The following is a 14723-nucleotide window of genomic DNA, read 5'->3' as shown; positions in this document are numbered from 1 at the left end:
CTGTGTCTGATGTGTTCTACAAACCTGATTGGTACCAGAAGGATGGTGGTTCAGTGGTTTTGTGTGTTATTCACACACAATCTCACCCATTTGAGGTTTGGGACTTTGGTGGGATGAGCTGCTTCCCATGAACTTGCTTGGTCCCAATGGAAACCCCTTCCCTTTACTCCCAAAGCTTTGGCTTTCATCCTGTGTGCTTTTTTGGTTGATTGTCAAGGAGTGAATGCTAGGGTGGCTTTTACATTTGTTAATTTAGTTTAAACTCACTGCATGGGATTGTTCTGAGCATTTGCTCCGTTATGATGCCATATACCTAATTTTTTTCCTTGTAGTTTTGTGGGATTTCTAATAGATTAACTTCTCTTTCTCTTCTTTTGTAAAAAGGCTGAAATGGTGTTGGGGATGGGATCAGGGGTGATGTGTCTGTCTCTCCCCCTTACCACAACCTCCCCCTCCCCTCTGCAGGCTGCCCCTGCCAGAGCCCCTCCTCTGGCAGGAAGAGGGGAGTTGAAATAGTGAGCTCCTGCTTTGTGAAGGAAATTTTCTTTCAGTGCCTTGCTCAGAGGTGCCTTTGAGAGCAGAGCTGATGTGTTTTTGTTAACTTCTGCTCTGAGGAGGTGATTTCGATGGCCACAGGGTTGCTCACCATCATTTTACTCTGTGCTGTTGTGGCTGGAGCTTCAGGGAGTAAGTAGAAGAAATTTTGCCTCTGCTAAGATTGATCTCTCAATGCAGAATACTTCTACTAAGAAATGTTCTCACTGGCAAAACTTCAGAGAATTATGTTACAGCTTGTATGTTTGTAGTAATTCTTGTAGCAGCTTTGTCTGGGTTTTTAGTGTAGTGTAGCAGTTTGCTTTGCTGAGCTCTTTGGGTGGTACTGGGCAGGTGGGAGAGCACCCTCCTTGGAGAGGATGCATTAAATAGTGCATCTTCCTTCAGCATCCTGGGGAAAACAGCAGAAATAGTGAGATTGTGTCAGTCTGTATACGTGATAGAAAAACTCTCATGGGTTTAATTTGTTTTGAGGACCATGCTTTGATTTCAGTAATTTCACTGAAGTTCAGAAGCAGCAGGTCTGTGCTGAGCTGCACACAAATTTGCAGCACTTCTCTGTTCTGTTACCTGTCATTGCAGGATCCTCAGAGAGGTTAAGTTATGGAGCTTCCTGTTTTACAGAATGTGCAGGTGAGTAAAACAAGATAAGAAAAGAGGAATTTGAAAACTTGCACAGGGATATTGTGTTCTGAGAAGAATGATACTTATCTCTGAGTGATCAGCATTCATGGAAGTAGCAGAGAAGTTCCACCAAGATTTACTGGGTCCACACCTGCCTGAAGTTTGCATTCTGTGAACTCTGAAAAACTCCTAAGCATTAGAGCTGAGCAAAGGACTAAAGCAGTGTGGGACTAAGCCCAGCCATGAGCACAAAAAGCAGAATCTATTTCATTGTACTGTGCTGAAGGTCTTGCTTTGCTGCACTCTGAAAGGTGCTGAAAGAGGATTGTGCTGTAAATGCATTATATTTCTGCTCTGCCCTTGGAAATTGACTTCTTGCCTTGAAGAAAATAGTGAGGTTATGTGCTTGGGAGAGGGGAAGTCTTTTCACCCTCCCTACAGGAGCTATGGCTGGCACACAGGGTGTTCTCAGAAATCCAATTCTTTCAATTGAAAGTCCAAGTGGGAACAATCTAAATATCCATCCCTTTACTTAGCTGATTTCTATGGCTGAAAGATTAAAAGATAGAAAAAAAAAATAGAGAGAAGGGGAAGTTTAATAGGCTTAAGAACACTCCCTGTTTTTGTTTATTTCCTAGGACACAGTGCATCATACTTCCCCAAAAGAGCTAGATACAGCTACAGGTACTCAGCAGTCACCAACACATTCCTGCAGGGAAATAGTTACAAAAGCAGTGGCATCTCTCTGGAGAGCACAGTGATCATTGAAGTATTGGGGAATTGCCAGATGGTTTTGAAAGTAAGTATTATCATAATTGTTTGAGTGATTGAGAGGAGCTGATGTGGAACCTTATTTTTCTTAGGGATTATTACTACATTTCAAACATTTGTTTTTCCTGTAATTGAAAGCCAGTTTGATTCTGGATCTCATAATTAGAGTTGCAGTATTTCTTTGATGCACCACAACTTGAAATTAGGTATTTGCCAGTTTTAAAAGGCAATAATTGTTTTCTTTTCTAAGTGACACAACAGTTTCATGGTTTTGTGTTATGAAGTACAGAACTGGAGGTGAAGCCAGTCCTTGAAAGGAGCTTGTTTTACTTTAAAGCACTTTGATATCTGTAGTAATAATTTTAAAATAGCAAGCATTTTAAAGAGAACTTGAGGAACTTGTATGATGTGCTGGATTGGTGCCATTCCTAGCCCAGTGTAAAATTCAATCTTGTACCACTCCATTCATCCCAACAGGAGATCTGTCTCAGTGACAGGAGCAGCTTCTCCTAGGGTTAGCCCTGTGGTGGGCCAGGTGGAGAACTACAGGGCCAGCAAGGAAAATCAACTCCTCAGCTGCCTGGGCTTTCCTTCATGTTAACAGAGGGGATAATTCACTGGTTTTGCTTTAGTAGACATATGTCTACTAAATACACACCCATGAGGCCAACAAAGAAGAGCAGATTTATACCTCTCCTAGCACATGGATAAAAATTAACTGGTTAGTGATTTGATGGTAAAAGGGATATAATAGTGCTGTGTAAAATGGGTTTAATAGTGAATGAAACTTCTTCACAGAAGAACTTTCTGGAAACTGCCTCAGATATGCCACCTGAAGATAGGGCTAATGCAGTTCTATTGCAAGACTGAACCTTTGTTCATATTCTGTGATGTTTGGTGTGGATATCCTGATGTGATAAATCCACAAATTCCTCTTGACAATGAAATATATTGCCTATAATCTTTGCTCCTAGGTGCAAGATGTACAGATTAAGAAAAGTTTTGCATCCAGAGAGGAGTCTCTGATGGAAATGGAGAGTCTAAGGTAGAAAACCTTCTAATTGGTCTGTTTTTTGGGTTTTTTTGAAACTATGTGGCTTAGCAGCAGCTTGACTGGACACTGCTCACTCTGCTTTGTACTCTGCTTAGTTTTAGGGGTTTTCTTTGTTTTGTTTTGTTTAGCTGGTTTTTTTAGATGAGGATCCAGATATGAGCACCATAAGCAAAAATGAGAGAATGACAGATGTTTGGTCCAAACAGGTTTTTCCTCAGCATAACTTTCATTCCTTTGTATGTAAAACCTTTTGGATAGTGGACAGTTCAAATTATTTTGAGTACAAATCACCAGACCTCTAGCAGCATGTGTGGATCACAGCTCTCAGAGCTGCAGATGTTACTTCTACAGACTCTAGTGTGTTGCAGTACATTTCAGAAGTTCTTGGTTTAAAAGATTCTCATAAAGCAAAGCTTTGTGGTTTTTTCACCCAAGGTATTTATATTTCATTTATTTGTCCAATGAGATTTTCTTCCTTTTCTGTTTTTGGGTTTAGTAGCTCATTCATAACATATGTCAGTGTTTCTCATTGACTTGCCAAGGTATAGTCTCTAGTATAGATGGCTATACAAAAAGATCTCCTCAAACTGTGGAAGTCTGGCATTTTCCCAGAGAGCTGATGCTTCTTGTCTCATCAAAAAAAAAGCAGTGCTGTTGTCTGATGAAGCTCAGCCTTGTAATCTTCCTCTTTGTCCTGCCACTTGGATTCTCAGCCTTTAAACAACACTGAGAGCTGAGGTAATTGACTCAATTCAAAGGGTCAAAAAGAGCAAGCTTGGGGTAAATGCATTGCTTTTTATATTCATCAGGAAGAACTTTGTGTTCTCTCTATGGGCACTGGTATCAGAGTTCAAATGAGTGTACAGGCACATCTTCTGTCAAGTTATTTGCAAGATTTTCATAGCAGTAAGAGCAGTTGTGTATTGTTTGCAGAGAAGCCAAAAAAGAGAGGTAGCAAAGAAAGCATTCAGTGAAGCTTGGCTATTCAGAATAATTATTCAGACAAGTGAGCCTTATTAGCATTTGCCTCAGCCTATTGTGAATATACAGTAGTCTAGCTTGTCCTCTGAACATGCATGTAATTTCCACAGATAGTAGCAAAAACAGACTCAGTTGCCTGGGAGTTCAGAAACCTTTCTCTTATATGCCAAGTCTCTTCTGGAAGGACTCTATCCAGATGTTGTATATTAAAGTTTTATCTCTTACTTTGTGACTGATTGACTAGATGAATAGTTAGTGTCCCAGTTAATGTGCAGATGACCTGTCTAGCTCCCTGTATGGGAGCTGACCATTGGGCTACAATAAAATTCTTCCTTTGGATGGTTTGTTTTTCCCCATTTAGAGGGAAAATATATGATTAAAGTATGTTACATTAGGAGTGAAAATCAATGTTAAAAAGTGATCCCTTGGAAAGGTAGAAAACACTGTACTCTCAATCTGAGATAGTAAAAGCCATTAGGAGGTGTACTAACAGCAGAGATTGGGGAATAAGTTAGGGATAGAGCCTGAGTATTCACACCTAGCAGAGCAGGAAGATATGGGTTAATTGGGAAGCAATTGTTCTTGTGTGCATCACTGCTGAAGAGGCGTGGTGCAGTGACTTTGCAATTCAGACATGCCTACCAAAGGCACCCTGAATAATAAAATGGAATTTCTCTCTTAATTAAACAAGAATCATTGCCATTAAGTACATTTACTTGTAAATAATTTGACAGGACTGCTTTTATTAAGTGTTGCAGTTATGTTGAGGATACTGTAATTATCTTGAGCAGATTTGGTTTTTGGGTTTCACAGGGTTTTTTTAAGGACTCCTTGGGTTAGGATTAGGCTGAGTTTATGAAGAATAGAGGCTTGCTGTAAAGAACAGAGATAGAGAGTGAGACAGATGCATTGTAGAAGAACAGCTCTGTTGAGGAAAGTCTGAGTCTAATGTCATAAATTGACTTGCACTCTTTGAAGCAAGAAATGATAAACTTTTTTATCACAGGGAAATACTAGAACAGCATCCTCTTCATTTTTCTTTCCGTGATGGGAAAGTTCTGAAGCTCTGTCCTGTGAGGGGTGAACAGACCTGGGCACTGAACATCAAGCGAGGCATTCTCAGTGTGCTGCAGACAGCACCAGAATTCTCGGCTGGTGCTGTTGTTGAGGAGGTGAGTCTGTCTGTCCTGCTCTGAGGTGACTCCTAGCTCTTGTACATGTTAAGTCTACTCCATTTGTAAATAAATAAAGGGTTTTGCCACTTGGTTCAGCAGACAGTGGCAGTTATCTGATTGCTTCTTGTGAATGTTCTAAAATTGTCTCAGGCTACTGCTGCGTGTCGGTGCTTACCGAGATGTTCTGCAGTAGGGCTTGGCACACCCATACATAATTGAAGTTACTCTGCCTAGTGATGCTCTTCTGAATTAATGCTTCCCTGCATGCCCACAACATTTTAAATGGAAGAGCATATATCTGTAATTACCTGATTCAGAATAACACAGTGAAATTAAACAAACCAACAGAGCCTGGCTACTATAAACTTGACCAAGGTCTTTAAAATTATTTGCCTTTTCATAGCTTTTCTGGCAAAACTGGTCTTCTGCAATGGAGAATTTAGATCTCTGTTGTTATTACAAAAAAGGTAACTATTAAAACTAATTGCAATAACCTACACTATCTCCTTGAATTTTATTTGTGTGTGTGTGTGACTCAACAGTGTGTGTTTGTTACTAGGTGGATGTCCTGGGAATCTGCCCAACCAGGTATCAGCAAAAGGGTCCCATTCTTGTAAAGACAAAGGACTTAAACCTCTGCTCCCATCGCTCTTCTGGTTTGACTTCTGTGCAGTCTGTTGTTCTTCCTCATGTGTCAGTAAGTTTTGGAGAATGACGCTGACTCTTGCTTTTGACTCATTTGAAGAGAGTGTCTGCCCAAACTTGGGTTCTTAGCAAAGAAATGGTGAATATTATTTTCCCTGTAATGTCTGTTATTCACAGAATTTGTTTCAATGCAAATTTGCATTGTAGTTGATGGATGTTACAGTATAAATGCAAGAGGCTGTTAGGCACCTGGATTAAACTCTCATTAAAATACTTTACAGAGGTAAACTGAAAATACTCTGTGGAAGGGGGGAATCGAGAGATGTAAGAAAAAATAAATTAGAAAAAGAAAGTTACTATTTGTAGAAAACTTTGGAAAGATAGATTTTCTAAATGCCAGACTTGCAACTTTCCACTGTTGACAGAAAATACAATCAATGTTTGTATCTTGTGCTGTTTTTATTAGGTGAATATCACCTGTTTCTTGGATTGTAGTAGCTATTCATAATTTACCAGACTTTTGCTTTTTTCTACTTTGCTGACCAAAAATATCTGATGAACTTTGAGGCTTTGTGAATTGAAATGAATTGACACCATTTGATCCTGGCAGTTAATAGCAGTTTTTTACAGTGTTGAAAAACTAGGCTAAAATTAGGAGTGCATTAACCTCCACAGGCTGGGCACTGTCAGAGATGTGGACAAGAGACTTCTCACTATCCCAAAACTGGAATCCTCTGTGAAGTTGGGAGAGGAAGGATTGGGTAGACTGACACAGGTCATCAAGAATCTTCCTGAAGTATCTGTTTTTCTCAGTCTGAACAGCAGATTGTGTCCTCCCAGCTGGAATGTGTCCAGAGCATCAGGGATGGGGTCCTGGAGGAGGCCAAATGCAGCGAGTCCGAGCGCGTGAGGCTGTTCCCTCAGCAGGGCAGCGGGGCAGAGACACAGACCTGGTCTGTGCTCACACTCATGCATGTGGAAACAGAGACACTCTACAGTAAAGGTAACTGTGCTTCTGCTAAAGTAAAGTAAATTCATTTCATAGAAAAATATTGTGACTTTGCCTTGCCTGTGAGAACTCTTTGCACCCATGATATTCACCTTTAACGGAATAAACTGCTTTAATGTGGATGTTTTTACAGGCTGCCTAGCTGTCCCTTTGGGGCTTGGGCCTGCCATAACAGAACTGTGTGGAACTCCAAAACTGGGTAGGTTTCCAACAGTGATGGTCTGTAATGGCTAGCTCCCCTTTATCCACTTTACATACCTAGTCCCCTTGTATGCAGAGCATCAGCCTTCCCAGGTCTGTGGACAATTCCTAGTTTTTATATAAATGAAGCCTAAATAATTTTATGTCCTAATGGAACTAAGGACATGCCATGTCTGAGAACTGTTTTAAATTTTGCTCCTTCTTTGCCCTGTATGTTTCTCCTTAGGAAAATTATTTTACTGAAGTCAACAAGGGGCTTGCCTGAGAAATGATTTCCAAGTTGAACTCTAAATGCTGAGGAACATATTTTTGTCTGTTTCTAAATAATTGTTTGGTTCTTTTTTTAAAGGCACCCCCAAATTTCCAGAACACTTTGTTTGTAATTATACAAATATAAGATGATAGAATTTTTCCTCAGGAAGAGGTTCAGAGCCAAGCCATTTCTTTCTCTTTGCACCTAGAGCTCCTGTTCACCTTTTGGGTGGTTGAAGTGTGGGACTAGTGATTTGATGACATTGGAAAAGGTGACAAATGTAAAGTAGCAGGGCCATAATAAGAGATGGATTGGTGAAAAATAGGGCTTTTTATCATGTGTATCTTTGTCTTATTTCTCTCACTCTTTCTTTGGGTTACACTTGTCTTTGTTCTGTTGTGTTCTTAATTTCAAGCTGACTGCACTCCTGGTAATATTCATACAGGGAGAAATAAAGGCTCAGAAAGGAGGTTTCCCCTTGCATATGGGGTTAATGATAGCAAATGGCCAGCAATCACCAGAGATGTGATTTTTCCTTTATGTTCCTTATTCCAGGGGGCTCTGAGGATCTGTATGTGACTGACATTCTCTATGAAAGGGAGGTAACTAAGAGGGAGGTCACTGGAGCAGAAGTGACTGAACTGGTGTGGAAGCTTTGCTTAGCGCACAGTGCAAGTTATGAGGTAAGCTGTACAGCCTCTGCTTCCTTGGGAGGCTCTTTGTGGGCTGAGAATTCTCTTGCACAGATAAGAGGTGACCAGGAGAGCAGCAATTTTGAAATACTGAAGCCTTCCATTGTTTTGGACATTTTTAAATATGGAATTAGAAAAGGGAAAATGCTTTGCAATGTTGTTTTCTTATATAAACAGTAAATACACTGAGGATTTAAAACACACTGTAGCCCTCTGAATATTAGGCAAAAGCATTTTTGAACTGTTTTCTAAATTAATCTGAAAGAAAATGTCTCAAGTTTTTGTTTTGCTGTGAAAAAACAAAAGCATATAAAGTATCTGGTTTGGGTTGTCACTGGCAGTTTTGATACTTTATAGTAAAACACGTCTTTTACAGCTTTGGTGTGTAATACTACCCCTGGCAGTGCTGTTGTCTCCATGTTTATTGGAGTTCTGCCATCCTTATATTGCCTCATCCCCTCAAAACAGTTGGCACATGAAGCCCTTGCCTCTTGGTCTTGGCTGGCAGGTTCCTTGTGCTTCTGATGAGCTCTAACAACCATGGTGTTTTCTGGGGCTGCTGCTTGGGTCCAGAGGGAATCTCTGCCCCCTGAACCATTTTCATTGGTGAATGCTGCTAAGATAGGGTGGAATCTTCTGGTCATGTGGAACAGGCAGTGGCTTAAATATTTTTTTATGATGACAATCATTCTAGATGTTGATACTGGCAGCAGCTGAATCAGTCAGTAATTGTCTCTGTGTTTGAAATTAAGATCCCTGTCTCTGAAATTCAGAGGTTTTCAAGAACACCTGGTAGGTTATAAAGAGCACCTGTTATGCACAATACAGAAGGATCAACAGATGATGGTGCTTAATCACTGTTCACCTGAGATCAGCTGAGGGCAAACAGAGGACACTTCATATCCCATATCCTTCAAATACCGGGGTTCTTGCTAGTAGTGAAGCTCCTACAGAGAAAAATAAGGGAAAAATGTAAATGTGAAAACAGAAGAGAACACTCTTTAGGTAATTTTTGGTCTGGATATTACTAGAAAACAAGTATGGTCTGATAGGAAAGGCACTAAACAGGGCATCGGTGCCTCCATGAATTTGCCACTGATGAGTTTAGTCATCTCATTGCTGATATATTCCCTGTCCTCTGAGGTTCTGGTCAGATTGTTTTACTTTGGAGCAAGGTTATTTCCTGTGCAGAGAGGCTGAGATTTCCCCTGTGAATGCACATAGGTCCAAGTGATGCTAACAGAAGGCTTCATACCCAGCATGGAAGGCACTCACCTTCCTTGTTTAGATTAAGTCCCATGTCAAAGAACAGAAGCTCTTCCTGTCACTCCCCTGGGCTGGACACAGATACTGAGGTTTGGAGGAGAAGCTTTATGGGGACTGGAGACAAGTGCAGTGCTGGATTGCAGCTCTGCAGTGATGTCCTGGGTGTGTTCATCCTTCTCTTGGTGTCCCCTGTGATTCATGAGCACAGGTAGATGTTCATGTTTTGTGTGTGAGACTTCAGGGCAAGGCACAGGGTGGAGCAGAGAAGTCACAGCTGCTGAAGCCATCACCTGCAATCAGCTGTGATAAATTCCAGCCCCAGACCTTACTCCCAACCTGTTAAATGGTGATCATAGCTGACCTGGTATCACAGCCTGACTAAAGCCTGGGCATGGGGCTGAGCAGAAAGCAGCAGGTGGCCTTTCTGGATGTTGCAATATTTGGGATAAGCTTTTTTCTCTGAGTTATAAGCAGGTCTCCCATCTCTTTTAGCTGCATGCTGTGGAGACTGGGGCTGTGGAGGGCTAAGAGAGCCATACTATAATGGTTGGTGCTAATAGAGAATAAGAGCAGACCTTCCTCTTGGGGAGGGATAATGCTTAATTCCATGGGATTGTCACTGTACAGCAGTATGAAATGGCATTTAGGCACAGACTAGAGGGTCATATACTGCCTGGAAAATATTGAAGAAAGAAATTACTCCAGGAGACCTGAGAAACCGTAAATCCTACCTTCTGTGGAACACTCTTAATTCAATGTCTTTGAAAGAATGGGAGATGATTTTTCCCAGTAACAGTGGGATGTCACTTCTGCCTCCAGAAAGGCTGACTGGCTTCATGTGTGGGAAATTTTGGTGTTTTTTTTTTTTTCAATCACTAAGATTAGCACAAGTGGCTGCTGTCTGTGCCACTGCCTAGAAGAAAAGTGAATTATTCATCATGTGCCTGTCCCAGCACAGGGTTTGATTGGTTGTCAACCATTTTCACTGTTTCAGGGTGTTCTTTCTGTGTGACCAGACATTTCAAAGAGAATCTTTATCATCCCTCATTTCAACCAATGAAATGTCCTTTGGGCCAAGAAAGAAGTTATGGGAATGCCCACAGTGTTGCTTGGGAGACAGCTTCACTGTTATGCATGTAGAGCTTGTTTGTCCCTTTATTGTTTGGCTCTGAATGAAGTGAGATTATGCATTTCTTTCAGGACACAAAACCAAGAATAAATGGAAGGGAAAATCTCCAACTCTGGGGAAAACAGTGAAGGGATGAGAAAATGGAGGTGGAGATGGTGTCAGTTCCAAGGAAGCGATGTTGTTGTTTAATTTTTTAATGCTATTATGAAACAAGATTGAATTTCAATGTGGATGTAGATTAGCTAATGGACCATTAAGTGAACAAGCTGCCTGCTGACAAAGAATGGAAAAAGGGAGGGGGAGAAGGGACCCTCTCTTGAGAGAGGCTGGAGAGAAGCCTGTCACAGCACTTCTGCTGGGGCTGCATTTCCAGCGACTGGCTGGGATTTGGTGCTTGGGCAGTAGCTCTGGTCAATGTGGCTGTGTATGCAAGAGTAGTCAGATTTGCTTTGCCTTGCTCCTGGACCCCAGTCTGACCCAAAAAAGTTTACTCTTAGGGCATGATCTTTCATTTTTGTTTGGTTTTGGTTTTTAGTTTTTTTTCCCTGTAGGGCATTCTAATTGCTTTCTTTTACCTAGTTTATTATTTTAAAATATGGCAGGTCTGCAGGTAGAAGGACAAACTACCTTCTATGTAGAATAAAAGCCAGGCTTTCTTGTGTTTCTATCAGAGGTGGGAATGGGAGTGAGATTTGAATGTAGTTTGTTATTATGATACTACAAAGGGAGGAATTTACAATGACAGCTCAATTTCAGTGCAACCAACCTTAAAAAATGACAACAGCCCACCTGGTCAGACAGTTCATTCTAAAGATTTATTATTAGAGAGTAAAAATAGCTGCTTGTCTGCAAAATTTTGCATTGAGTTATTAGAGGAGAGCTTGTCTAGTCAGCAGGTGTGAAGCAGAATGAAGTCAGTTTACAGTCTAAAATTGTATCACCTGAAAGCAAATCAGTCTGGCAGTTTTATCTTGACCTGTGCTGCAGCTCCAGCTGATGGGACACCTGGGCAGCAGCTGCACACACACCTCCTTGTGATGAGATCTGTGAGGATCCCCTGCCCCCAGTAGATTTACCTGTGGAGAAATGCACATAGGGCCCAGGCTTTAGAAATGCTTTTAAAAAATTATTATTATTATTCACTAGCTCCATAGTGTCCAGGCTTGGAATTTCTTTTTAAGATAGATCTCAGTGGTAATGAGGGAATGGAATGGAATGGAATGGAATGCATGTGGATCTATCTGAATTCTAGGTATGGAATTATAAATGTTAACAGAATTAATACATAGGTGGGGCTTCATGTACAAGAACAGGTTTTAATTTGATTAAATTATATATTATTTCTAAGAATAATATAAATCCCAAAAGATTAAAAACATAAACTATATCTAGATTGGATCTGACAAATTGCTCCCTCAAACAAAATAGTAAGAAGTTACTCAGGCTTCTTACTGAAAGACAGCTTCTTGTTACTGAAAAGGGCTTGGCAGTCTTTAATTAAAATTGAATGCTGGCACTGGGTTATTCCATGTTTTCATTGTTTTTGGGAGTGGCTCCTGGAAGGAAGGTCAGAAAGTCAAAGTAGGTCTGTCCCCAAACCTTTGGAAATGTGACTTAGTGAAATTAGACTTTGTTTGTATAATTTTTATGTAAAGAAAAATGTTTTCTTTGGAACCATAAATTTAGTCCTATGTCTAAGCCTTTCACATCTGAGGTGAATAAAGCATTGAAGTGAATCTGACATGGATCATGTTTAAAGTTTCTACATTATAAAGTTCAGTTAACATGAACATACAGGATATTGTATTGAACATTCTGCTAATTTTTCAAGCAATGAGACCTATCTTCTTTCTTTAACTTTGGATCAGGTCTCAGAGGAATACATCCACGTGCTATTTAGCATTTAAAATGCAGGCAAAATAGCTGCTGTATGATGTAGCAATTCCTCTTAGTGAAACAGAACAGCTCTTCTGCCTCTGTTTCCAGCTAGTCCTGTGCTGCCTGCAGAGGTAAGGGCAGTTCTGCCTGGGCTTTTCCCCAGTAAGATGGAATCATTTCTCACAGCCCAAGGGTTCTTAAGTGAAACTTCTAAGTGTTGCCCAAATCTCTGTTAAATGATCTTTCACATAAACCTAAGATTCATATGCAGTTAGCTTGACAATTTTTTCATTTGTGTCAAAGCTGTCAGCAGTTCTGGTCATAAATCAGGATCTTGCCATACAAACTCAGAGAAGATTGACTTTCTCTTCTGGATTGTAGCCACACTGTTGCCTTTTGGTTTATTATTCATTTGTATGCCTGTGGTATGTGTGGTGGTCGCTGAGAACTGTTGTCTCAGGGACTGACATCCAAAGCAAAAGCCCTTCTCCATATACATTTGCAGTCTGGAGAGAAAAGCAAATGAGGAAGGAATGTAAGGACACAGGGAAGAAAGACGGTTCAGTCTCGGGTTACATTGTAAATCAGTGGCAACGCCAGCATAACCTCATGTGCTCTGTTCTCTGAAGCTGGTTTCTGCACAGCAGGAATATTACACTTGTGGTTGTGCACTTACAGACTGCAGACCTTTTCATGACTCTTGTGTTTGAGCTTCGACACCTTTCCCTTGAGGCCTTAAGGGCACTATGGCAAAGATCATCATTCAAGTGCAGAGACAATTGGTAAGTCTTCTTTAGTAATTGCATTCAAAAATATACAGGAAAAAATATTTTGCAAATATTTAAATGTTTTCAATCTGTGCCCAAATGTTGGATTTAAATTTGGAGCATTTTAAAGGAATAATTTGTATTGCAGATCTTGTTTCTGCAATGGGATGACATTCTCTCCTTACTGAATGAATGCTGTGTACAAAATAGATTTACCTATTCCCACAGCCAGATTTCCTGTTTCCGAAGCAATGTGAATGGGAAACCTGAGTCATGGCTTGGATGGAAATCAGTTCTGCTGCTTTTAAGCTTATGTGGCCATTTGTTATGAAAAAGCTTACCTGGATCTGTACCTTCAATGCCCTTAGTAACCATGGGGCAGAGGAGACAGATGTTAGGCTGGAAGTATGGATGTGGTGGAGCTGCATCTTTCAGTAGCAGCTCGATATCAGGAAGGTTTATGTCAATTGTAGAACTGTGGCTTTGGAGATCAAGACCCTTCTCCTCTGCAGTCAGGAATAGTTCTGATCCAATGGTTTGAGACTATCAGGAATACTAATCCAGTATTATTAAAATCAGTACATTTTTCTCTCTTCATAAAATTGAAAATAATGAAGCAATTCTTTCACCTGGTTTCAGTACAAAATGTCATGAGCCTGTTTGAAATTAATCTAATGCCAAGGTTTGTGTTTACAACAATATCTTTACTTGATGCACAAGGGGCAAATTTTATTTTGGGTTAGGTTTATTCTCATCCTTTGATAAATAGTCAAGCTAATATTCTTCAGTATTAGATAGTAATTAAACTCCTCTGCCTTTTTATATTACCTTTAAAAAGAGTCATTTTACTCAGGACATGGTTATTAAATTTAGGAGTGAAAGAAAATCCCATGCAGATCCCACTCGGATGCTTTTACCCTATCTAGTTTAACTGCTTTCTAGTTAATGCAGAAGTGTCCTTCCATCAGTATAAGAGGCAGGCACAGAATATTTACATTACAGAATATTTACTCTTAAGATCTGAAATATGTATTGTCTGTCATGCTGGTGTAAGCTTTCCCCTTAGATAAGGTCTGAAAAAGCTCAGGAAGTAAAAGCTGGTCAATTTAGTTTTAATGTTTTAATATTTTAATTTGTTACTCATGTTACAGGTGAAATGAAAGGTAAAAACCACCTTAATAAAAAGTCAGTGCTTTAAGGTACCTCAGTCTTTAGAAGTCAAACCAAGGATATGATGTGGCTTAATTCTCAGAGAAAGCAACTGAATATTTTCTTGAAAATCTGCTTAGGTACTATTGAAACACCAATGCACTTCCATCCCATCCTGTCTGAAACATATTTCTTTAAGGCCACTATACCAGAAGGTAATATTAATTTCTGTGGAATCTGGAATTTGTTAAGCCACTGGACATTTATTTACTTTGAAAGAAGCCCAGTCTCAATGTACTTGTTATGTGATCCTTAAGTATTTTTGTCATTTTAGGGGTTTTTTTGTACTTTTTTCTTCTGTTACAGGCAACCGTTAATAGATGCTCTCCCATCTTGTGCCACAGAGGCATGTGTTGTCCTAATGAAAGACCTCATAGCTTCTGGAGAAGTTGAAGAAGACAAAGTAGAACATTTCTTCTGGTCATTTGCATTCATTCCTAATCCCACTTCAGGCATGATTGAATCTCTTGCTGTGAGTGGATGCTGCTTTTCTTTTTTAATTTGTAATTAATCT

The 14723-nt window shown here is 40.1% G+C and overlaps 1 protein-coding gene across 1 annotated transcript in view; it reads left to right on the top strand.

Moving 5' to 3' along the window:
• The first annotated feature begins 626 nt into the window (after window positions 1-626).
• Window positions 627-14723, top strand: part of LOC128933963 (uncharacterized) — a 70233-nt gene continuing 56136 nt past the window's right edge. Inside the window, exons 1-10 of the mRNA XM_054271169.1 lie at window positions 627-687; window positions 1138-1188; window positions 1818-1978; window positions 2925-2995; window positions 4992-5157; window positions 5720-5857; window positions 6619-6808; window positions 7824-7951; window positions 12912-13015; window positions 14516-14681. Coding sequence (XP_054127144.1) covers window positions 627-687; window positions 1138-1188; window positions 1818-1978; window positions 2925-2995; window positions 4992-5157; window positions 5720-5857; window positions 6619-6808; window positions 7824-7951; window positions 12912-13015; window positions 14516-14681 — 1236 coding nt within the window. The remainder of the gene's footprint in view (window positions 688-1137; window positions 1189-1817; window positions 1979-2924; window positions 2996-4991; window positions 5158-5719; window positions 5858-6618; window positions 6809-7823; window positions 7952-12911; window positions 13016-14515; window positions 14682-14723) is intronic.

Source organism: Melozone crissalis, unplaced genomic scaffold, assembly GCF_028551555.1.
Source record: "Melozone crissalis strain CALT ecotype California unplaced genomic scaffold, PUWL_Pcris_2 ptg000012l_1, whole genome shotgun sequence".
In the NCBI taxonomy this organism is placed as follows: Eukaryota; Metazoa; Chordata; class Aves; order Passeriformes; family Passerellidae; genus Melozone; species Melozone crissalis.
Note: the sequence above shows the minus strand (reverse complement) of the source record. Positions and strands in the feature narration are given on the sequence as shown.